General features: G+C 45.5%; 2 protein-coding genes across 4 annotated transcripts in view; one reads left to right on the top strand and one right to left on the bottom strand.

The window, feature by feature from the left end:
- Positions 1 to 5,494, bottom strand: part of GFOD1 (Gfo/Idh/MocA-like oxidoreductase domain containing 1) — a 41,319-nt gene extending 35,825 nt beyond the window's left edge. Inside the window, exon 1 of the mRNA XM_069957999.1 lies at positions 5,026 to 5,494. Within this exon, the coding sequence (XP_069814100.1) occupies positions 5,026 to 5,278 (253 nt within the window). The 5' untranslated portion in view covers positions 5,279 to 5,494. The remainder of the gene's footprint in view (positions 1 to 5,025) is intronic.
- Positions 5,495 to 5,665: 171 nt separating this feature from the next.
- Positions 5,666 to 23,269, top strand: SIRT5 (sirtuin 5). 3 transcript variants are annotated; one of them, XM_069957997.1, is made up of 9 exons: positions 5,666 to 6,523; positions 13,171 to 13,300; positions 14,704 to 14,837; positions 16,531 to 16,756; positions 19,192 to 19,279; positions 19,459 to 19,512; positions 20,101 to 20,224; positions 20,408 to 20,523; positions 22,585 to 23,269. In XM_069957997.1, the coding sequence occupies exons 2-9, from the start codon at positions 13,189 to 13,191 to the stop codon at positions 22,658 to 22,660; spliced, it is 930 nt and encodes a 309-aa protein (XP_069814098.1). In that variant the 5' UTR covers positions 5,666 to 6,523; positions 13,171 to 13,188; the 3' UTR covers positions 22,661 to 23,269. The 3 variants fall into 3 exon arrangements, with proteins under 3 accessions (XP_069814098.1, XP_069814097.1, XP_069814099.1); XM_069957996.1 differs by lacking the exon at positions 5,666 to 6,523 and adding an exon at positions 11,811 to 11,891; XM_069957998.1 differs by lacking the exon at positions 5,666 to 6,523 and adding an exon at positions 12,206 to 12,321.

Genomic DNA, 23,269 nt, shown 5'->3' with positions numbered 1-23,269 from the left:
ACCGGGTCCTCCTGTGTAGTTCTGGGGCTATTCCTGACCTTAGTCATCTTGTGTTTCTTCAATTTTCTAATAATTGCACCAACAGCTGCCTTCTCCCCAAGCTGCTTGCGTATTGTCCTGTAGCCCATACCAGCCTTGTGCAGTCCTACAATTTTGTCCCTGTGTCCTTATACAGCTCTTTGGTCTTGGCCATGGTGGAGAGGTTGGAGTGTGATTGATTGTGTGTGGACAGGTGTTTTTTTTATACAAGTAACGAGTTCAAACAGGTGCAATAATTTAGGTAATAAGTGCAGAGTAGGAGGAGCTTCTTTAAAAAAACTAACAGTTCTGTGAGAGCCAGAATTTTTGCTGCTTTGTAAGCGATCAAGTACTTATTTCATGGAATAAAATGGTAATTAATTAATTTAAAAAATCATACAATCTGATTTTCTGGATTTTTTTTTATAGATTCTGTCTCTCACAGTTGAAGTGTACCTACAATAAAAATTACAGAACCCTACATTCTTTGTAGGTGGAAAAAACCTGCAAAAGCGGCAGTGGATCAAATACTTCTCCAATTCCAAGCAATGCATTCACCACTATGTCTAACACATAATAAATTAAATATGTTTTATTGTCACGTCTATTACAATATCTATATAGCTGACCTATTGCATCTACACTGGATGGAACTGCACCCACCTGCATGCTGTGTTATGACTTCTTATATAATCTCAGTATTTATCTATTAGATTCCTTTAGAACAGAAGGCTAGGGGGCCTTCGCCATGCAGCATATATGTTAAAATGTGGATCCTTTGTATCTGAAAAAGATCCCATGATCAGACCGCAGGTCCAAACTACCCTGTAGGGAAGTTGTGTTTGTGGTCACAATCTATCCCAATATATAGGGTACAAGAAAATGTGTGGCAGCTTGTGACCAGCTAATATATAGTGTATTCACAATAGTGCAAGTGACTTTCCTAGTCAGATTTTCCTAGTGCTTCTTGTGTGTGGTGCTCGGACACTAAGTGCCATATTTGGTCAAACTACTGAAGCAAGTGTTTAGAATGACCATACCAATCTACAGACTAAGAAATCTCTGCGTTCCTCACTTATGACTACTAAACTGATTTTTATTATTATTTTATTATTTTGATGCAACGTGTGGGCGAAGATTTGCAGACAGTCTTTCACTAGGCTTATGGTTTATCTGTTGGCTCCATGGCACAGGTGTAAAGAAAGATGTCTGCCTCTATTAATGAGCACTCTGGTCCACATCTTGTAAAGCTTTCGTATGTGTGTGTGTTACATGTACATTTTGCGTCTACATTACCGGCACAGTTATCAGCATGACCTGGCAGTCTAAGTCATCAAAATGTGGTCAGGCCTGGACTTGTGTCCAGGGCCGTCTTAACAGCATTATGGGCCCCTGGGCAGAGGTGCGAATAGGCCCCCCCCCCCAACCGCCGCCATCAAATCCCCCACATCTTTGCATATAGTGCCCCCCATAGTAGCCAATTCCCCCATATAGTGCCCCCCATAGTAGCCAGTGCCCCCCATAGTAGCCAGTACCCCCGATAGTAGCCAGTACCCCCCATAGTAGCCAGTGCCCCCCATAGTAGCCAGTACCCCCCATAGTAGCCAGTACCCCCCATAGAAGCCAGTGCCCCCCATAGTAGCCAGTACCCCCATAGTAGCCAGTGCCCCCCATAGTAGCCAGTGCCCCCATAGTAGCCAGTACCCCTATAGTAGCCAGTGCCCCCCATAGTAGCCAGTGCCCCCCATAGTAGTCAGTTCCCCCCATAGTAGCCAGTGCCCCCCATAGTAGCCAGCGCCCCTATAGTAGCCAGTGCCCCCCATAGTAGCCAGTGCCCCCATAGTAGCCAGTGCCCCCCATAGTAGCCAGCACCCCTATAGTAGCCAGTGCCCCCCATAGTAGCCAGTGCCCCCATAGTAGCCAGTGCCCCCCATAGTAGCCAGCACCCCTATAGTAGCCAGTGCCCCCCATAGTAGCCAGTGCCCCCCATAGTAGCCAGTGCCCCCCATAGTAGCCAGTACCCCTATAGTAGCCAGTGCCCCCCATAGTAGCCAGTACCCCTATAGTAGCCAGTGCCCCACATAGTAGCCAGCACCCCTATAGTAGCCAGTGCCCCCCATAGTAGACAGTGCCCCCCATAGTAGCCAGTGCCCCCATAGTAGCCAGTGCCCCCCATAGTAGCCAGTGCCCCCCACAGTAGCCAGTACCCCTATAGTAGCCAGTGCCCCCCATAGTAGCCAGTACCCCTATAGTAGCCAGTGCCCCCCATAGTAGCCAGTGCCCCCCATAGTAGCCAGTGCCCCCCATAGTAGCCAGTGCACCCATAGTAGCCAGTGCTCCCCATAGTAGCCAGTACCCCTATAGTAGCCAGTGCCCCCCATAGTAGCCAGTGCCCCCCATAGTAGCCAGTGTCCCCCATAGTAGCCAGTGCCCCCATAGTAGCCAGTGCCCCCCATAGTAGCCAGTGCCCCCATAGTAGCCAGTGACCCCCAAAACAACAAACCAGTTACTCACCCTTCCGCCGGCCCCAGCAGCTCCTCTCCCGGCAGCGCGCACTCCCGACATCCTCCGGCACAGGCAGCGGGGTACAGAGAGACTGCCTGTGCCGGAAGTGACCTGCTGCATGACACATCCAGGACACAGGCAGAGTCTCTGTACCCCGCTGCCTGTTCCCGGAGGATGACGGGAGTGATGCGCTGACGGGAGACATCAGCTGCTGGGGCCGGCGGACGGGTGAGTTCCTGGACCGCCCGCCCCTTCTATCGCTTCTCAGCTGAGCCGATCAGAAGCCCAGGAAAGTGCTGCTCATTGCACTTTCCTGGGCTTCTGATCGGCTCAGCTAAGAAGCGATAGAAGGGGCGGGCGGAGGGGGTCGCTCAGGGCCGCTCACTATGCATATGCACAGTGAGCGGCAATACAGGGGGCGGGCAGGACGGCTTTCTTGCGGTGCTCAGCACTGCTTGGAAGCCGTCTTCTCTTTATAGGACGCACTTAGTTTTATAAGTGCGTCTTATAAAGCAAAAAATACAGGTGTGTCCCAGAGGGCAGGGGCCCCCTAGGACGCAAGGGCCCCCGGGCAGCCGCCTACCCTGCCCAATGGGTAAGACGGCCCTGCTTGTGTCCATAATCGAGATGCAGAAATACACATGTAACATGCTCATTTAGACCAGGTTCACACTATGTAAGCCAGCAGCCGTTCTGTGACCCGGCCGTGTCACAGAACAGACACTGTCAGTGAAGTTCATCCTTGCCTGTACTGCAGTACCATCCAGATGAACTTCACTTCTTCTGATTTGGAATGCAGGTGCATTCTGGTGTGCCCACGTTTCAACAACGTAAAGTGTGGCTGGAGCTGCACTTTACATTGTCTTCTCTTTCAGTCTTGTGCGCCAGCTATTCAATAAAATGCAGCCGCACAAAACTGACAAGTCAGTTTTCGGTGCAGCCGCAAGGGATCCCGGCTGGAGTGTATACAGTGTGTATCAAAGTAGATGCAATGTATTTATTTAAATAACAACGGTTGTTAATAATTGAATAAATACATTGTGTGAACACATATGCTCATGTTTTTCTACAAATGTAAGCACATCTGATGCCACAAATGAAGCAAAATTGCATCAGTTGTCATCTGGCCTTTTCAACCCTCCTAATAAAAAGTTCAGAACTGCATAGAAAAATGCTTTAAGATGCTTTCTTCTATTTGGCGTCTGGTCCAGTCCACACGAGAGGTCACAAGAGGTCAGAAAGGGGTCCTTATAAAACTGGGATCAGTCCTGGCTTCAGTGTCCCTCTGGCATCTTACTACCCCACTGGAGGAAACCCATCTGATGTATGGGATTGGGCTCTCAGAAAGGGCGCCAATGTAACCAGTGATCCAGAGATGGTGGGGAAGTTGGACCTGAAGATTTGGGTCTCTGGGTTTTGACATGCTCAGTCATACTTTCCTGCCTTTCGATACCTACAAGATGTCTGACGCCTGCATATAGCCTTTTGAGGTGAAATATTCCAGGTGAAGGTCATATACCTCTAGGACTACAACTCTCATTCTGCATCCAGACACCGATTTATCAGATTTATCAAACATGGTGTAAAGTGAAACTGTGACATCAGCACATTGTGTATACAGGCTGTGACATCAGCACATGGTGTATACACAGGCTGTGACATCAGCACATGGTGTATACAGGCTGTGACATCAGCACATGGTGTATACAGGCTGTGACATCAGCACATGGTGTATACACAGGCTGTGACATCAGCACATGGTGTATACACAGGCTGTGACATCAGCACATGGTGTATACAGGCTGTGACATCAGCACATGGTATACACAGGCTGTGACATCAGCACATGGTGTATACAGGCTGTGACATCAGCACATGGTGTATACACAGGCTGTGACATCAGCACATGGTGTACACAGGCTGTGACATCAGCACATGGTGTACACAGGCTGTGACATCAGCACATGGTGTACACAGGCTGTGACATCAGCACATGGTGTATACACAGGCAGTGACATCAGAACATGGTATACACAGGCTGTGACATCAGCGCATGGTGTATACAGGCTGTGACATCAGCGCATGGTGTATACAGGCTGTGACATCAGCGCATGGTGTATACAGGCTGTGACATCAGCGCATGGTGTATACAGGCTGTGACATCAGCGCATGGTGTATACAGGCTGTGACATCAGCGCATGATGTATACAGGCTGTGACATCAGCACATGGTGTATACACAGGCAGTGACATCAGCACATGGTGTACACAGGCTGTGACATCAGCGCATAGTGTATACAGGCTGTGACATCAGCACATGGTGTACACAGGCTGTGACCTCCCATCCTGCCATGTGACAGCTGCCATTGCCCTGACTCCTCACAGTCCATCTCCCACTGTGGTGGCCCCCTATGACCTCTCCCCCAGCTGGGCCACCCTCATGCAGTGATGCCCGGCCTGCAGGGCACACAGGCGGGGTGATGCAGCTGGGCACCGGGCTCACCTAGGGTCTTGACCGCGATCTGCTTGGTGAGAGGCGGCGGCAGGTTGATGCACACCAGGTCCACGTCTTGGTGCAGTAAGACGTCGTCGATGCGGCTGGTGTAGAAGGGGACGCTCATCTCCTTGGCCAGCTCCTCCGCCTCCTCCTGCGTCCTGCCCCATAGCGCCCTCACCGAGAAGCCCTCGTCCTGCAGCAGAGGGATGATCACCCTGGACGTCAGGCTGGTGCCGAACACCCCGACCCCGGGCAGCATGGCTGCTGCTGCTGGAGACGACACAGCTCTCCTCCTCCTCCAGCAGGGCACAATGGCATGGTACAGCCGGGATCAGCGATGCCTGCTGCCTGCACTGCTCACCTCTCCGGCTGCAGGGGCCCGGCTCTCGCCTCCCCTCTCACAGGAGGGCAATGCCAGGGGAGAGGGCAATGTGAGGCCAGTATGGTAGCGCTTTATCCTCCTCCTGCCATGGTCCCCAGTACACTATGGGGGCGGAGTCAGCTGCTGTCACCTAATGTCAGTGTGTTCCTGCACCGCCCCCTCCCCAGCTGTGCCCGCCATTGGCTATTGCTAAGGTGACTGCTCCTTAACCCCTGCAGCGCCATGGCGGGACTCAAGCAGGATGTCTGGATTGGTCCACAGGCCGCCTGGATCCTGCAGCCACACAGTGGTGGTGTCTGTCTGTGTGTGTGGGGGGATTCACCTGGGTGTGTCTGTATCAGCTCTGCCTGGACACTATGACAGCTCAGCTACACCACATTACCATGCAGCAGCAGAGACAGGCCTGTACACTATGACAGCTCAGCTACACCACATTACCATGCAGCAGCAGAGACAGGCCTGTACACTATGACAGCTCAGCTACACCACATTACCATGCAGCAGCAGAGACAGGCCTGTACACTATGACAGCTCAGCTACACCACATTACCATGCAGCAGCAGAGACAGGCCTGGACACTATGACAGCTCAGCTACACCACATTACCATGCAGCAGCAGAGACAGGCCTGTACACTATGACAGCTCAGCTACACCACATTACCATGCAGCAGCGGAGACAGGCCTGTACACTATGACAGCTCAGCTACACCACATTACCATGCAGCAGCAGAGACAGGCCTGTACACTATGACAGCTCAGCTACACCACATTACCATGCAGCAGCAGAGACAGGCCTGTACACTATGACAGCTCAGCTACACCACATTACCATGCAGCAGCAGAGACAGGCCTGTACACTATGACAGCTCAGCTACACCACATTACCATGCAGCAGCAGAGACAGGCCTGTACACTATGACAGCTCAGCTACACCACATTACCATGCAGCAGCAGAGACAGGCCTGTACACTATGACAGCTCAGCTACACCACATTACCATGCAGCAGCAGAGACAGGCCTGTACACACCCGCTGACCCCGGCCACTATGCCCTTACCCAGCAAAGGCAGATGTGTAGTCAACCGACTACAGGACCAAGGATCAAATCCACACCAGAATACGGTAAGCGCAGGAGTATACACAATTTGCACACGGCGGTGCATCCAGAAGTCATCCAAAGAGTAGATGGCGTAATAACTAAATGATCTTTTATTGCAACGCGTTTCGGCCCTATATTATTCAACATGGGCCTTTCTCAAGCATCTTACCCAGCAAAGGAAAGACCCACATTTCCATAGTCCTCTATTCACTTACACAATACCTGAAGAGCACCAATCCCACATGGCACATAGTAGCCAGTAGGTGGTCAGAGCCTCCATGATGGACCCCATCAATGTCACTGTCAGGATCATCAGTTCTATGTGGAGGGGTAAAGGCCCTATTCCACGGGTCGTTTAGAGGAGCAATATCGTTCGTATTCGGCCGATATCGACCGCTACGAACGATATTCGTCCCGTGGAATAGAGTGCAACGATCAGCCGACATCGTTCATGTCGGCTGATCGTTGCAGTCGCTTGTTTTTCAACATGTTGAAAAACAAGCGACTGATATAGCAGCGATCTGCTGCCGTCGCTCCGTTGAATAGGAGCGTCGGCAGCAGACGTTGCTGTATCCTATGGGCTGCCTGGACGATCAGCGATCCCCCGGGCAGCTCCCCGCCGCCCCCTCCCGCACTCACCCGCTCGCTGCAGCCGCGTTGAATAGCGGCGGCAGCGAGCGGGGAACGAGGAGCAAACGAGCGCTAATAGCGCTCGTTTGCTCCTTCAAACGACTCGTGGAATAGGGGCATTAGCCACAGCAAAACAGCCCTGGCCCTGGCTTATCCCTCTGAGAACAATAGGGTCGGGTGAAAAAATCTATCATGCAGGACCATTCTTGCAGTACTTGCATTCTCTATGGGGAGGGGTAAGCTGCAGCCAGACAGCTCTCTCAGACAACAAATACAGTAGGTCAGTGAAATTCCACCATGACCAACCCCTACCAGATGATGTCGGTGGAGTCCCACAGAGCCAGATACACTTTATACTGATGGCTGAACACACTGCAAGCCTGGTGATGAAGTTGCCTTTGAGTGCCGATTCACATTTGGTCTGGTTTCATTTCAGGGGTGTTTCACCATGGTCATGACAGACATTGTTTTGTTACAGTAATATCTTCTTCCTGATGACTGGTGATATTGTTCATCTAGTGGATATAGTTGTTTGCACTTTCTAAGGGAGGTTCATAGTCCATGGATATTCCATTACTATCACATCACTGTAGCTTTGCATTTATTGTATTTTATATATTGGGGTAGTGAGCTCCAGAGTATGGGGGAAGCGCAGGAGAAATCATGACATACCGTCATGGCTGAATGTGTGGTTGAAGAGGTAGGAGGAGATCCAGGAGAGCCTGTGATGCCAAGCTGGAGGAAGGAACGATCGACTGCGCCAAAGACCAAGGAGAAGGATAGGTCACAGAGAAGGACAGAGTACAGAAGCTTTGGTGGTCAGCAATCATTTTGACCACTTTAATTCTTGGTGGTCGAAAAGTGAGTTGGATGAAAAGTGTGAGGGCAATTCAAGGTAGACATGTTTTTCAAGGAGTTGAAGAGGCAAAGAGGAGAAATAAGATGGTCAAGGAGGATGGAACAAGGGATGACTTTTTAAGAATTGGTGTGCCTAAAGGGGCATTCTAGTTAAAAGAATTTATCCTCAATCCACAGATCAGATTGTGGTGGGTCCAACTGTTAAGATCCCCTGTGAGCTTGGGAACAGGGCCCTGCTGTTTTAAATAGAACAGCAAATCTGTTCAGGCCATAGAAATGAATGGAACCTGCTGCTGTATGCCATAGGGGCCTCTGTCACAGATCATAAAAAGACAGGTCATCTAGGGAGCATCATGTAAAAATTCTCATGTTCATTGTGCAATTTATGTAAAAATATTGATCTGAATATCAATATAGAAAACCCAGAGTGTTTAAATTGCGGCTATGCTGTCTTAGTCATTGCTACATTTCCTATGATGTATCAGGCATTATATGAGGTGTTGTCACACAACATCTGGTAATACACCCCTGTACAGGTGTATGCATACATGATCACATCCCTGATTCATAGTCAAGTACATCACTTATACAATTTCACCAGCCTGGCCCCGCTGCCACCTATTGTAGTATAAAACACCTACATAAATGGCTTAGTTAACACAAATACCAAATAGCTGTTTCCCTTAGTACTGACTAGTTCAGACTTTTCAGTAATGAAACATGATTTCACGGTGTAAAATTTAGGGCTTATTCCCATATTCCATGGAACAGCAAGTCTTTGATGTGCGGAACGTGGGTATAAGCCCTAAATCTCTGGGCACTTTAGTTTCCAAGTGAAAAATCCAGAAGGCCTTTCTAGAAGCGTCTCATGTTGCCCCGTGGTGGTGGTCTATGAATCTGCTTTACCACATGAAATTGAAACAAGTTCCTATTACTTTCATGCCTCTCAATAAAATGGGCCATAGATATATTTTTCACCCTTTTATCTATATTATAAAAGTGAATGTCTGGGAATGCCTGTATGCAGGATTCCCTTATAAGATCTGAATACTGATTGTTTTTGGGCCTGTAAGCCTTTTAGCCTGTAAGGGATGAATCAGGAGATGCCGCCCGTGACAACAACTCCTATATATTTCCTGATGTATCATCAGGATACTACCTACTGGAGGGAGGACTAACTACCAAGGAGGGGGGTTGCTAAGAAACTATCTACAGGGGACCTTCCTGCACAGAGAGACCCAACTACTGTATGGATACACAAAGAGGCCTAACTACTATATGGATGCAGAGACAGGACCTAACTACTGTATGCATACACAAAGAGGCCTAACTACTATATGGATGCAGAGACAGGACCTAACTACTGTATGCATACACAAAAGAGGCCTAACTACTATATGGATGCAGAGACAGGACCTAACTACTGTATGCATACACAAAGAGGCCTAACTACTATATGGATGCAGAGACAGGACCTAACTACTGTATGGATACACAGAGGCCTAACTACTATATGGATGCAGAGACAGGACCTAACTACTGTATGCATACACAAAGAGGCCTAACTACTATATGGATGCGGAGACAGGACCTAACTACTGTATGCATACACAAAGAGGCCTAACTACTATATGGATGCAGAGACAGGACCTGACTACTGTATGGATACACAAAGAGGCCTAACTACTATATGGATGCACAGAGGGGGCCCAACTACTATATGGGAGTGCTATGGTGCATTACAGTCTCATGTGTGTTCGTAGCCATGTAGACCTGATCTTCTGCCCGCAGCATAGAATTCACCTCTGATCCGGCAGCAGTCCCCGACACTTTAAAACTCCATGGGGGCACAGAGGAGACCTACCTACTATATGTCCTGGAGCATGGAACCTAAAGTGTTTCCCAACTCTTCAGATTCTGAAGAGTTGGGGCTTGTGCTGGATAGAAAAGTAAACAACTTTGATTAGAGAAGATGTCACCTGTGAGTCACTGTCCTCATTTGTACAGTTTGCAGAGAAAGTAGCACTTCTATCTATCACTGTATGGTCACTATATAAGGGATATTGTCTATGTACAGTATAGTAGAGAGGAGCGAAATCCGTGGTAGACACAGGATCAGGAAAACTGTTTATTGAGACAAGTTTATTATTTACAAACAAGCGTCCCTAGAAAAAGGAGTTAAAAAAGGTTACTCAAAACAGGCTACAAAGGTAGGTAGGGTCCTTAAAGGGGTACCCCTGGCTGGAGGGCTTATTTTTCTATAGCCGGGGAGGGAGTGGATGTCGTTGCCTTCAGCCACCTCCTCCCCGGCCATAGTGAAAAAAAGCCCTCCAGCCCGGGGTACCCCTTTAATTGTTATGACCCTGTTATACCCTGCCTATTGTAAGAGGTAGCTGCTGTGTTGGGTGTCCTCTACACCAGACAGAATATCCCCATCTCTGGAAGACCATCAGATTGTGTAGGAGAGTCAGTATAGCATAGAGCAAGACGGAGTTTTCGTACAGAAGAAAGAGAGATTCTGTCACCCTTGGTGCAAGTCACTTATATAGCTGTACATGTAGGCAGGACAGTCAAAGGACTTAAGGCCATTTTACATGGAACAATTATCGGCCGTTACGGACGATAATCGCCATGTGTAATAGAGCACAATGATCAGCCGACATGAACGACATTGGCTGATCGTTGTAGTTGTTTGTCTTTGAACTGCTGGCGTCGCTCCGCGGAACAGGAGCGACGGCAGCAGATCGCTGCCATATGCTATGGGCTGCCTGGACGATCAGCGATCACGAGGACACCCCCCCCCCCCCCGCGCACCCCTCCGCACGTAATAGCGGCGGCAGCAAGCGGGGAACAAGGAGCAAACGAGCGCTGACAGCTCCTTACAGTCGCCCTGTGTAATAGGGGCTTTAGGCACACTGATAACAGTAGAGTCTGTGTCTATGTTGCTTTTATGACTTCTTTTAGAGACAGAGCTTAGTTCCATGTTTGATGCATTTCCCCCAATGTGTGTCCATGGGTTCATCAGGGAATTTTGGGACAATGGGGGAGATTTATCGAAGGGTGGAAAATATAGACTGCTGCAAACTGCCAACAACCAATCACAGCTCAGCTTTCATTTTACCAGCGCTGAAAGCTGAGCTGTGATTGGTCACTGGGGGCAGTTTGCGCCAGTCTATATTTCACACCCTTCAAAAAATCTCTCCCAATGTCTCCAGTGTTAGGGTCTTTTCACACACAGAGATTTATCTCACAGATTTTTGAAGCCAAAGCCAAGAATGTTTTTAAAAGGAGGAGAGATCTTTCCTTTGTGACCTGCTCTCTGTATATTCTGTTCTTGGCTTTGGCTTTAAAAATATGTCAGATAAATATGTCAGATATCTGTGTGTGTAAAAGGTCCCTTAGTTCTGCGCCAAATACAGCAGCTTGTGTAGTCAGTGCAGGAGGTTATCCTGAGGACTTACATAGATTAATGCTAGAGCCTAGTAGTCACTGAGGACAGGATATCAGATTCTCTAGGTATGTAAGTCATGGGTCTTATATGCACTTATAATGAAGGCGCTGTGCTGTGCCCCCACTATGACAGCCTATGTGCCAGCAGGGCTCCGTAGATGTGGGGGACCAATGAATGGGTACAATATGTGTACCTGGGCTCCGCATACTGCGCTCTGACTGCTACACTCTTATAATCAGACAATTTAGAATAAATTTAGCGCAATGTGAACATGACCTTCAGGAAAGTCGGAATCCGTGGGTTTCCCTGGAAGCAGGGGGTTATCTGTGTGCTAATCTCTGGTTCCTGTTCCTATTTGGCTGCATTCTCCTCACTGTACAGTAGGTGGCGCTGTGAGCTGTACCTCCTCACAGTTGGTTATTGAAGTTGCTGCAGGCCTGGCTGCCCAGCAGGTAACAGTTCCTGCCTAGGACGGGGCTTCCCGGCGTGGGAGACAATGTCCCGGGGCTCTGAGTGCAGAACGGTGCGGAGCAGTGTGCTCCTTGTGTGCGGACAGCCGGAGGACTGCCTATGTGCAGCCCGTCCTGTACGCGTCCCGCCGGGGCTCCGTCATGGTGGCGGGCGTGCACGGTCCGGGCTGGCGGCACACTCCGCTCTGCTGTGCGGGGACACTGCGCCTGCCTACACTGGGGTATGGTGCCTGTCACCCGGGCATGCAGTGGCTATGGCTACCGTCTGCTATAAGGAAGTCAGCTTACTGAAGCCATGCACTGCCTTAGAGGGGAGTTCCACTATTTATTTGGGGGGACTTTTGAAGGTTAAATTGTCAACCTGTACTCGGTGTGAGGGCATCACATTGTTCCCAACTCTACATGGGCAGATGTAAGGAGAGTCTTCCCTGTGGGTGTCCTCTATCCACCCTATAATGCCCCTCAGTATGTGGGGAAGCGGTGGGCACGGTTATATACCCCTCTACTACACCAATAAGGGGATCCAGGCGCAGCTTTGTGACCCTTAGTATGACGTGTATCCGTATATGACGTGTATCCGTATATGACGTGTATCCGTATATGACGTGTATCCGTATATGACGTGTATCCGTATATGACGTGTATCCATATGACGTGTTTCTATCCAGCTTTCCTGGATAAGAAGGGTTAATAGTGGGAGGACACATGGAGCTGGCTCAGTTCTTCATACACATCTATATGTCCCTGTGTTTGTGACCTGGAATAAATGCTGTATACCAAGCCTGCTGCTGACACTATACTGATCTCCTTACTAGAGAAGCGTAGACTGTAGACCTGTCCTGTATCTTTATACCTTTTATAATGAAACCCCGCCAGTTGTGTGCCAGGCAGGCTTTGGCGGAGGGATGTGGGCAGGGGGAGCCCCATTGTCAGCAGATTGCTCTGTGCTCACATAGCACTTTATGGAGTGCGACGGCTGGAATCGCACGTCTCCAGCCTGTGACTCACATCAGAGCGCCCCTGCAGCCGCCTCCTGTATTCATCCTTCTCCTGTATGATGGTGAGATGCTGAATCCATCACCACCTGCTCAAGATAGTGTCAGAGATTGAAGCTGAATGTTTATCTTCCACACCTCTTATTCCTCCCATCATATGTGCCCTCATTACCATTTACCTATAGATATAGAGATTTTGATGATCTATTTGTGCTCCTTCCTAATGCTGTGACTGATGCATATTATTTCCATGCTTTGTATTTCAGCTGCACTAGCTGCTCCTAATGATTTTTCTTCCGTCGCACACCCGAAGGCTGGTAACCCATGTTTACTGTGGGTTGAAACCCGCATCACGTCAGAAGGGGATAAATGTGGTCATGACACGTCCTAGCTCTAGTAAGTGTTTGATGGTGCAAGACAGACAAATATTGCTGCAGATCTATTCTTATTTATGCATCTTTATTTAACCGTGTGCGCAATACATATATGCCCAGAGCATTATACTGCATTATGACGACTTTCCTTCTTCCCATAATACATCTTGGTGCTAGCTGTCTCCCCTGTAGTGTTGAGCAAACTTCATGAAAGTGTATGGGTTCTGCAATTTCTCAGAACACTCGTCTTATAAGGCCCTATTTACACGTCTGTGGTTCTTTCCACAGTTGCGGACAGAACATAGGGCCAATAGATTTTAATGGCATGGTCCGTGCCACAAAAAAAAGTGCAGACCTGAATTTGTAGCACAGATAGCTGTCTCCTATGTAGTGGTCCATAAAGCTTGGAGCACTACTGATGCATTTTTGATGTGTGAATGAGGCCGAACTCCCTGTGTCTGGAGAAGTTGGATGCCACTCTAGGGACTCCTGGAAAACCTGGACACAGCCACAGGCCATAGGTTGTGTCTGTTTTCCAGGACTCCCTAGAGCCGCATCCAATTTCTTCAGCCACTGGCAAATCTGCACATTTGTGTTTGAATGGACCCCAGCATGCTCAAGGTTTGCTTATCTCTATTTAAAATTTATTACAATGTTTTTTCTATCATACATGTACATTTTTGTCTTACTTGCTGCAATAATATACTAACCTTATTTTATGCTGGTCGTATAAGGTAGTATGATTGTCTAAATGTTCCCTTCATTTACGTGTAAAGCGCAGGCATATGTCTCAGATGATAAGGCTATGTTCACACACACAGTTCTCTTGGACTCGATAATAAAAGGCCCTCACATGTATGAATTTTACAGCCAAACTTTTATGGTCATAAAATGAAACTGGGGGTCCTTTTTCAGCCCTTTTTTCTGCAGTTGAATTGTAATGGTGCGTTTACACAGACAGATTTATCTGACAGATCTTTGAAGCCAAAACCAGGAGCAGACTATAAACAGGGATCAGGTCATAAAGGAAAGACTGGGATCTATCCTCTTTTTAAATCCATTCCTGGCTTTGGCTTCCAAAATCTGTCAGATAAATCTTTCTGTGTAAACGCACCCTAAGGATAGACTATAAATGAAACTATTAAGTGGCTAGAATATTGCTTGTTTTTAAGGTGTAAAGAAGCATATTTGTGTGTTTACACAGAGATTTATCTGACAGATAATTTAAGCCAAAGCCAGGAACAGACTATAAACAGGGAACAGGTCATAAAGGAAAGACTGAAATTTGTTCTCTTTTCAAATCCACTTCTTGCTTTGGCATCAAAATCTGTCAGGTAAATCTGTCTGTGTAAACGCACCATATCATTCCGTGTGTGATTGATGTAAAACGTATGAACCACCCACATCATTTTCCCTGTGTGTCAGATTTGGCAGACTTTCGCGAAGCTTTTGCTAAGGCAAAGCATATAGCTGTAATAACCGGAGCTGGTGTCAGCGCAGAGAGTGGCGTCCCTACCTTCAGGGGTGCTGGGGGATTCTGGAGGAAATGGCAAGCACAGGTAAGTGTTTTTCATCAACTGCAGTTGGGGGTCTTCAGAAGCTATGTATGCAGCATAGCTCACAGGGCTATGAAGTTTGTGCAATTTCTATTAAAGTCAATAGGTGTTATGCACATTGCCATGCTCCCTCTTTTTTTCTATTTCACCTTTCTGATCACCTCTAGGGTTGCAAACAGGCTGGAGGGGACTAGAAGGTCTATGGATGCTTTTCCAGTTAAAAAAATAGGGGTGCTTTTGCCAGCTAGCCTGACAGAGGCACCTCCCCGCAGCCTGCACATATTCAGCGCCTGGGTGTTTGTATCCCCTGCCAAGTGCTACAAGCGGCCCTGGTGTTACATAGGACTGCAAGTAATCCATACTATATTATCTGTACTCAGAATATTCACTGTGTTGTATGTGGTGTTACCTAGGACCGCAGATGACCAAGTACTGATAATGTAGTAGGTGTTATATAACACCATTGAAAAACTGAGTATGCACCTGCTGCGACCCCTACTGATGAGGGGAACAAGCAGGAAGAGAGGCACTAGTAAGCTTTACTTCCCCGCTGTTAATGATCTGCCTCAATACACGGAGCGATAATTCGCCCAATCCAACTATTAACGATTTTGAAGTAACAATGTGTTTTTAATAACGATCAGCGTTTAGATGGAACAATATATTATTTGGAAAATTTGTTATTGTGATCGTTTTAAGATCACTTAAGCCCATCTCACACATAGGGCGGATCGGTGAAAGGTTTTTAACACAATGCGATCTGCGAATTTTTATCGAACGACCAACGACGGTTTGAGAACATGTTGAAAGATCAAAGTGAACAATTTCTCGCTCATCGCTTGATCGTTCGCTGTGTTTACACTAGTTGATTTTCGCTCAAATGCGATCGTTATTGTGAAAATTTGAACGATAATTGTTCCATGTAACGCAGCATAAGGCTGTGTTTACACAGAGAGATTTATCTGACAGATCTTTGAAACCAAAGCCAGGAACAGACTATAAACAGAGAACAGGTCATAAAGATAAGACTGAGATTTCCCCTCTTTTCAAATCCATTCCTGGCTTTGGCTTCAAATATCTGTCAGATAAATCTCTGTGTAAACGTACCCTGGACAGACATTGCTGCAGACCGGGCATGAAATGTGCTACGGCATGTTTTTCACAACTTTTCCTGATCAGTGGGGGTTTCAGCAGCAAGACTCTGTACAATCAAAACTTTAGATGCGCCCCTGTGACGTCACCCAGTCCTACCTGCAGCATCCACCATTTAAGAAGGTTTTTTATTTGTAAAATAAGATTACATGTGCCATTCCTCTTGGGACTAAACGTTTGTCCTGACTGCTGATAGGACTTTTCTCTCCAGCTTAAAGAATATTGTTAGGTTGCAGATTTTTGGCAACCTGTAGTGTAATGTCCTTGACTTGTATTCTGCTGGAAAATGTAGGTTATGGTGAACCTATTATACAACCAACTGTAGATAAAATTTTGGATTCACCATTTTTGTACCATGTGAGTAAAGTTGATTATACCAGTCTTTCCTTTCATGACAATGATCTTCAGGTTGGCTAATCGCTGGCTCTATTGCATGGGGAGATATATTCGCCTGATTTTGCAGATAACCTCTTGGTATAATAGGACCTTTTACTGTGTGAATAATGTTTTCTTTATATTGTTCTGTACCGCATTGTTTTTATAGCACTTGGCAACACCTGAAGCTTTTGCCCGGAATCCATCGCGTGTATGGGAATTTTATCACTACCGTAGAGAAGTGATGCTGACAAAAAGCCCAAACCCAGCACACCTGGCCATCGCAGAGTGTGAATCTCGGCTCAGCAAACAGGGGAGGAAAGTGGTGGTGATAACACAAAATATTGATGAGCTGCATCGCAAGGCAGGAACACGCAATCTGTATGAAATTCATGGTAGGATGGAAGTCAGTATTGTCTGTGCTGAAATAACTACATCATATTTACTAAGCCATTATGTTCTAATATACATGGGACATGTCTCTATGATCAGTCATATAAACAATTCACCAGCAACTTGTCAGACTAAACTGGCAGATCACAGTAATTAAATAGGCACTTTCACCAGCAAAATCTTTTGATTATATCATAAGGCCTAATGACACGGGCAAATAATCCGGGGCAAGTTAGCTCAGCTCATGCTTCCCCCTCGTTCCCTGCTTGCTGCCTGTGTTTTTACAGGCACAGATAGCGAGCGGGAGCAGCGGAGGAGCCGCCCATACAATCCTTAGATAAGCCCATTTAAGTCAATGGTCTGCTGCTGCAGCTTCTATTACACGGAGCGGCGCACAGCAGACCTTCACTTCACAAATTGGGATTTATTTAGGCTGATAATGATTTAGTTTAATAGGATTTGTTGAAAGACCACGATCAGCTGAGAATTGTGCATGTCTGTTGATCGTGGCCTTCAACAAATCCTATTAAACTAAATCATAATCGGCCTGAATGATGGTCGGTACTCAGCCAAGTAATGGTGCTTTTACACAGGCAGATTTATCTGACAGATTTTTGAAGCCAAAGCCTGGAACAGATCAAAACCATGGAACGGGTCATAAAGGAAAGACTTAGGGGGAGATTTATCAAACATGGTGTGAAGTGATACTGGCTCAGTTGCCCCTAGCAACCAATCAGATTCCACCTTTCATTCCTCACAGACTGTTTTGAAAATGAAAGGTGGAAGCTGATTGGTTGCTAGGGGCAACTGGGCCAGTTTCACTTTACACCATGTTTGATAAATCTCCCCCTAAGATTTCTCCTCTTTTCAAATCCTGGCTTTAGTTTCCAAAATCTGTCAGATAAATCTGCCTGTGTAAACGCACCATAAGTCCGACAATTGTTTAGTGTATAAGCCTGCCTAAAAAAATATATAATCAGCTCAATTTGGATCATTCCATACTTTTTTTTTTTATAGCCAACCATGGCCAAAAAAAATGCATTGTACCTGATCACATTTTTGGCAGACATTAATCCACCATCAGTCGTAGCAAATCATCATTCACATCATTTATGAAAGATGGTTAGCCCAAGTCATCCTTTTCAGCTAAGCTGTATCTTGTTATCTTGTGTATGGACAGCTTAAACTCGGCCCCCTCCTCTTCCGTGTCTTGGCTCGTGTGTACTAGCATTAGAAGGAGCAGATAGAGGAGGAAAAAGGCTTCCTTCTAGGAGAATTATATACTGCTTTTCTATTTTAGTTTTGTGCTTTGCATTGTTGATAAAGGACAGAAGAGAAGCAATAAACATGAGGATAAGTTTTATTTCATTGGCTCTTTGTAAATTGTTTGGATTCTTCCTTAACCCATGAGCGCCATCCCACCATGTATTATATGCACAGGAAAAATATGGCTTTGAAACTGCCTGCTTTATGTATAGTGTCGGCTGTGTTATACAGCTGACATCGCCTGCAGGGACCAGGGTGGTCAGAGAGCACTTTAGTCATGTCTGACTGCCTATATACTGTGGTCAGTAGTGTTTACAGCAGTATTATGACTCTGCACGCAGTATATATCAGGGTGCTAGTTAGATGTATAGAAAATACAAATTAGAGAAATCAACCACACAGCGTAGAATGCTCTGTCTGTTTATTGCAGCTTCGGCTGTCCAGGCATGATGGGAATTGTAATTTTGCAACAGCTGGAGGGCCGAAGGTTCCCCATCCCTGGTTTATTGCATGATCATTCTTGACTCCACAACCACTTGGAATAAACAGTTGTTTACAGCCACTTTTTATAATCATGACATTCCATATTATGTAAGCAAGTAGAAGATAGGACAAGTATGAGATTGTGGAGGGTCTGATCTTAGTGCCCCCTTTTGGAATCTTTAGGTCAGCACTGGAAAGAGCCGAATGCTGTTCCCGGCTCTCCCTCTGGGGGCACCATAGAGAATTAATGGAACTGGGGGTCACGCACTGAACTGCAGCTCCATTCATAACAAAGGAGCTGGGGCTCTGTTCTAGAGATTCCCTGTAGATGGTTGGACCACCTGCGATCTCATACTTGGCCCCTATCCTGGGTCAATGTTCAGGAGACTTGACTGAAAGCATGTCAATAACATGGTAAAAACAGACCAGGCAAAATGGCTGCCTGAATAATAATGTACTAAAAATAAAATAACACTATAATCATAAAATAGAAACCGATTCGAAAAAAGAACGTGTTCCAGGGTCTGGCTTTAATTAGTAAACACAAATCAAGTTAATACAGTCCCAACTTTGCTATAAATCCACTGAGACATACATTAACTTGGCATCACTGTATTACACTGCTACCATGTCATCATGGTGTGTTTTAAAAAGTGCACTACGTAAAGATGAATTTGGCTTTTTTCAGGTAGCTTATTTAAGACCCGATGTACCACTTGCGGCAGTGTAAAAGAAAACTACAAGAGCCCTGTGTGCCCTGCCCTTGAAGGAAAGGGGTAACTTTTTATATATATTGTAAACATATGTAGTATTACTTGTTTGTGTGTTTTGTTTTTTTTTGTTTTTTTTTACTATTTTATTAAGTAGATTTTTTGCTGGGGCTGGTTACGTATAAGTGTGGCTAGCATGTGGCCAGTGTTAATAACTCTTATTGATAATGTTTATTTGCACTTAGAGCACCTGATCCAGAAGTACAAGATGCTGCTATTCCAGTAGAGGATCTACCACGGTAAGGGCTTACGTGAAGTCATGTGTAGAGATGAGCAAACCGGGTTCGGGTTCGAGTCCATCCGAACCCGAACGTTTGGCATTTGATTAGCGGGGGCTGCTGAACTTGGATAAAGCTCTAAGGTTGTCTGGAAAACATGGATACAGCCAATGACTATATCCATGTTTTCCACATAGCCTTAGGGCTTTATCCAACTTCAGCAGCCACTGCTTTGCTCATCTCTAGTCATGTGTCATTTCCTCTAAAAGCTAGTGTGCAGACAGACATGTTCTCAGTGTGTGAGTAAAGTAAGACTTAACTCAAGGCCACTGTAGAAGAATAGAATTAGTACTGACGAGGAGGCGTGATAAGAGGATGGTCGTATCAGTGCACTTAGGAGAAGAGGAACTCGCCCAGTGCACTGAAAAATGCAACTTGCATATTAATTAAACAGTACACAGAATTTACATATAGGGGCCCATATTAATGGTGTTATAATCCTCAGTGTAACATCCACTATTAGCCTCTATCAGTAAATTAGGATTCCTTAACCTGCACATTTACTTTTAGTTTCTCTTCTAGTCTGAAAAACTTTACATTTGTTTGCAGATGTAAAGAAAATGGTTGCAATGGCCTCTTACGACCTAATGTGGTATGGTTTGGAGAGACCTTGGATTCCAATCTTCTAGCAGAGGTAGAAAAAGAGTTGGAAATCTGTGACTTATGCTTGGTGGTACGTATTACAACAGCTAAATAATAGATCTGGTATATAGCTCTATAATAAAAGCATGTGTGGCAATGTGCAAGAGGTTTGGTACAATCTGCTTTTCCTGCGTATGCTACATGCAGCTTATGTTATAAAATGAAAGTATTGGTTGTCTGATGTACTGATTGCCAATCACATGTTCTTGAACAGGTTGGAACGTCTTCAGTTGTCTATCCTGCTGCCATGTTTGCACCACAAGTGGCTGCAAGAGGGGTACCTGTAGCTGAATTCAACATGGAAAGCACCCCAGCAACTATGGGCTTCATGTACGAAACAGTTGTCTTGTATTAATAAACAAAATAAAGTTCCATAGGTTATCTGTAACAGAATTTCTATAGTATAAGTATCCATCCTGAGCATAGATGAGTGCTTCTTGTTAATTTTATTAAGTGGTAAGGGTCACAGCATCTAAATCCTGACCAATCAAATCTTTTGACCGCTTTAAATTTTTTTTTTTTTTTTGTGACTATTTAGTGCATATACAGGAAAAAGCTCCCAAAGCTAACATATAGAGTATGTTAAAGGGAAGGCTGAGAAGTGTGCCATAGATCATATGACCTATCTATTAAATCGATGTTATGATAGTCTATCAGGATGGGTGAGAGGGTATCTGTTAATACATTGTGAAAAGTTCTTTATCTGTACATTACATTGATGCTTGTGTTGAATGTAGTAGCATTGTCCATAGTTTAATATCTCCATCCGTGAATATCTATTTCTGCAAGATCCTATACGTCTATTAGAGCAGTATACTATGCTAATTAATACACAGCATACTGACATACCATCCCAGTGGAGGCAAAAAGACAGTTTTTGGCCTCCATCCGGCTGTGTGATGTTTACCTGGTATACACACTAAGGGCCCTATTTCACCGGACGATTATCGTTCACATAATCGTTAACGATCTCAAACGACCTCTATTGCGAAAGACCTGAAAACGTTTACTCATTTCCATGGAACGATAATCGTTACTTATGATCGTATTTGCGATAGTTTTTTCTTCGTTTTCTTCGCTATTACGTTCGCATCTACTGTGAACGATTGAACAACGTCTTATTCAATGCGAACGTTTTGCGAACGAGCAACGATAAAAATAGGTCCAGGTCTTAGGGCCCTATTCCACCGGACGATTATCGTTCAGATTATCGTTAAATCGTTCGAATCTAAACGATAATCGTTTGGTTGAAATGCAGTTAACGATTAACGACCGAACGAGAAATCGTTGATCGCTTTATAAGATCTGGACCTATTTTTATTGTTGCTCGTTCGCATTAAATAAGAAACGTAGAAGGTCCACAGCTTCCAAAAAAAGTAGATTCTTTATTTCAGCATATAAAAAGTACAAGGAATAAAAATGCAGGCCTACATGTTTCGGGGAGAATACCCCTTGATCACGGCATCAACATACACAGTGGTTTAGTGAGTGTATATATGCTCATATCTAAACACGTCACTTGGGCGTGTTTAGATATGAGCATATATACTCACTAAACCACTGTGTATGTTGATGCCGTGATCAAGGGGTATTCTCCCCGAAACATGTAGGCCTGCATTTTTATTCCTTGTACTTTTTATATGCTGAAATAAAGAATCTACTTTTTTTGGAAGCTGTGGACCTTCTACGTTTACTATTGTCTACTTGCCGGGTGCGGCCCGCTTCATATCCACCTGCTTCCATTGGGATAATTTGCCTGCTCTGCACGAGTCTACATGGTGAGCTGACCTCTCTTCATAAATCGCATTAAATAAGACATCGTTCGGTCGTTCGCAGTAGATACGAACGCAATAGCGAAGAAAAAAGAACGTTTTTAGGTCTTTCGCAATAGCGGTTGTTTGAGATTGTTAATCGTTAACGATTATGCGAACGATAATCGTCCGGTGGAATAGGGCCCTTTATAAAGCAATCAACGATTTCTCGTTCGGTTGGTAATCGTAACTGCATTTCAACCGAACGATTATCGTTTAGATTCGAACGATTTAATGATAATCTGAACGATAATCGTCTGGTGGAATAGGGCCCTAACTGTAGATGAAAAACTTGATGTGAATAGGGCTTATAAGATGGCCACACACCTCAGACTGTTCACAGCAGAGCAATAGGTTTATTTCAGTCGGTAGAGGGGAAAAAGCTGGTACCAAACCCTTACTGGCACTAGTCTTTCCCTGGGAATAAATGATTGGGTGTGTTGGGGGGTATATATTTGTCCAAGACACTTGAAATAGGTGGTTTGGGTTATCTAATGTGTATGTTTGGCTTTACTATAGCTTTTGACATATCCAAATATTATGGCCTACACCTTAATCTACAAGTATTTTGTCTGTTTAGGTTTCACTTCCAAGGACCGTGTGGAACAACGTTGCCTCCTGCACTTGCTCGGCATGAATCCGAGATTATCTCTTAAATCTGAGTTACACAGCAGAGCAAAATGGTTGTCAATGTAAAGTTGGTGTGTGTGTGAACACATGAGGATTGCAAAGTGGCGGAATAATCCAGAATAACTTGCCCATTTGTCTGGTCCTGATCATGTTTCCAGTGTAGTCCAGTATTATGGATGTTATATTACACCAAAAACATGATAGTGTACAAGAGTCCTAAAATGTAATTCATGGTTGATCCAGAGGGCATCCAGAGACTGATCAGATGTAAGTGTTCCATGCTGTGTCTTTGTTTATATCATAGTCCTTGCCCATTGACACTCATTGCATTTTACCTTGTTCCTTGTATCAACCTGGTATGTTCTTGGTGTTACAGATACAGTGGTATATTTGTCACATGTCTGTCTCCTGAGACACATTATGCATCAGTCATGGTGAGGATTGGAGTATTTCCAGATGTTGTTTCTGCTGTATTACCTTTTATCCATCGTGGCATTTAACTGTTACAATGAAAATGACAAGTAGCAAAGACACTTCACCCGTATTTTGGGAACCAATGATAAAAATTGCTTTATTTTATTACTATTACAGCTGGGAAATGATTTCTGAAGCTAATAAAAGTTACAATGAACGTA

The sequence above is a fragment of the Dendropsophus ebraccatus genome, chromosome 2 (genome assembly GCF_027789765.1).
Source record: "Dendropsophus ebraccatus isolate aDenEbr1 chromosome 2, aDenEbr1.pat, whole genome shotgun sequence".
NCBI lineage: Eukaryota > Metazoa > Chordata > Amphibia > Anura > Hylidae > Dendropsophus > Dendropsophus ebraccatus.
The sequence above is the reverse complement of the archived record's forward strand: the minus strand, read 5'-3'. Positions and strand labels throughout refer to the sequence as shown.

What these genes read in the sequence shown, in the direction of transcription:
- SIRT5 (XM_069957997.1), top strand. Translation starts at nt 13,189, where the DNA reads ATGATTTTTCTTCCGTCGCACACCCGAAGGCTGGTAACCCATGTTTAC. An exon ending in CCTGCCCTTGAAGGAAAGGG is followed by an intron (nt 19,280 to 19,458) that starts GTAACTTTTTAT and finishes ATTTGCACTTAG; the next exon opens with AGCACCTGATCCAGAAGTAC. An exon ending in CCAGCAACTATGGGCTTCAT is followed by an intron (nt 20,524 to 22,584) that starts GTACGAAACAGT and finishes TTGTCTGTTTAG; the next exon opens with GTTTCACTTCCAAGGACCGT.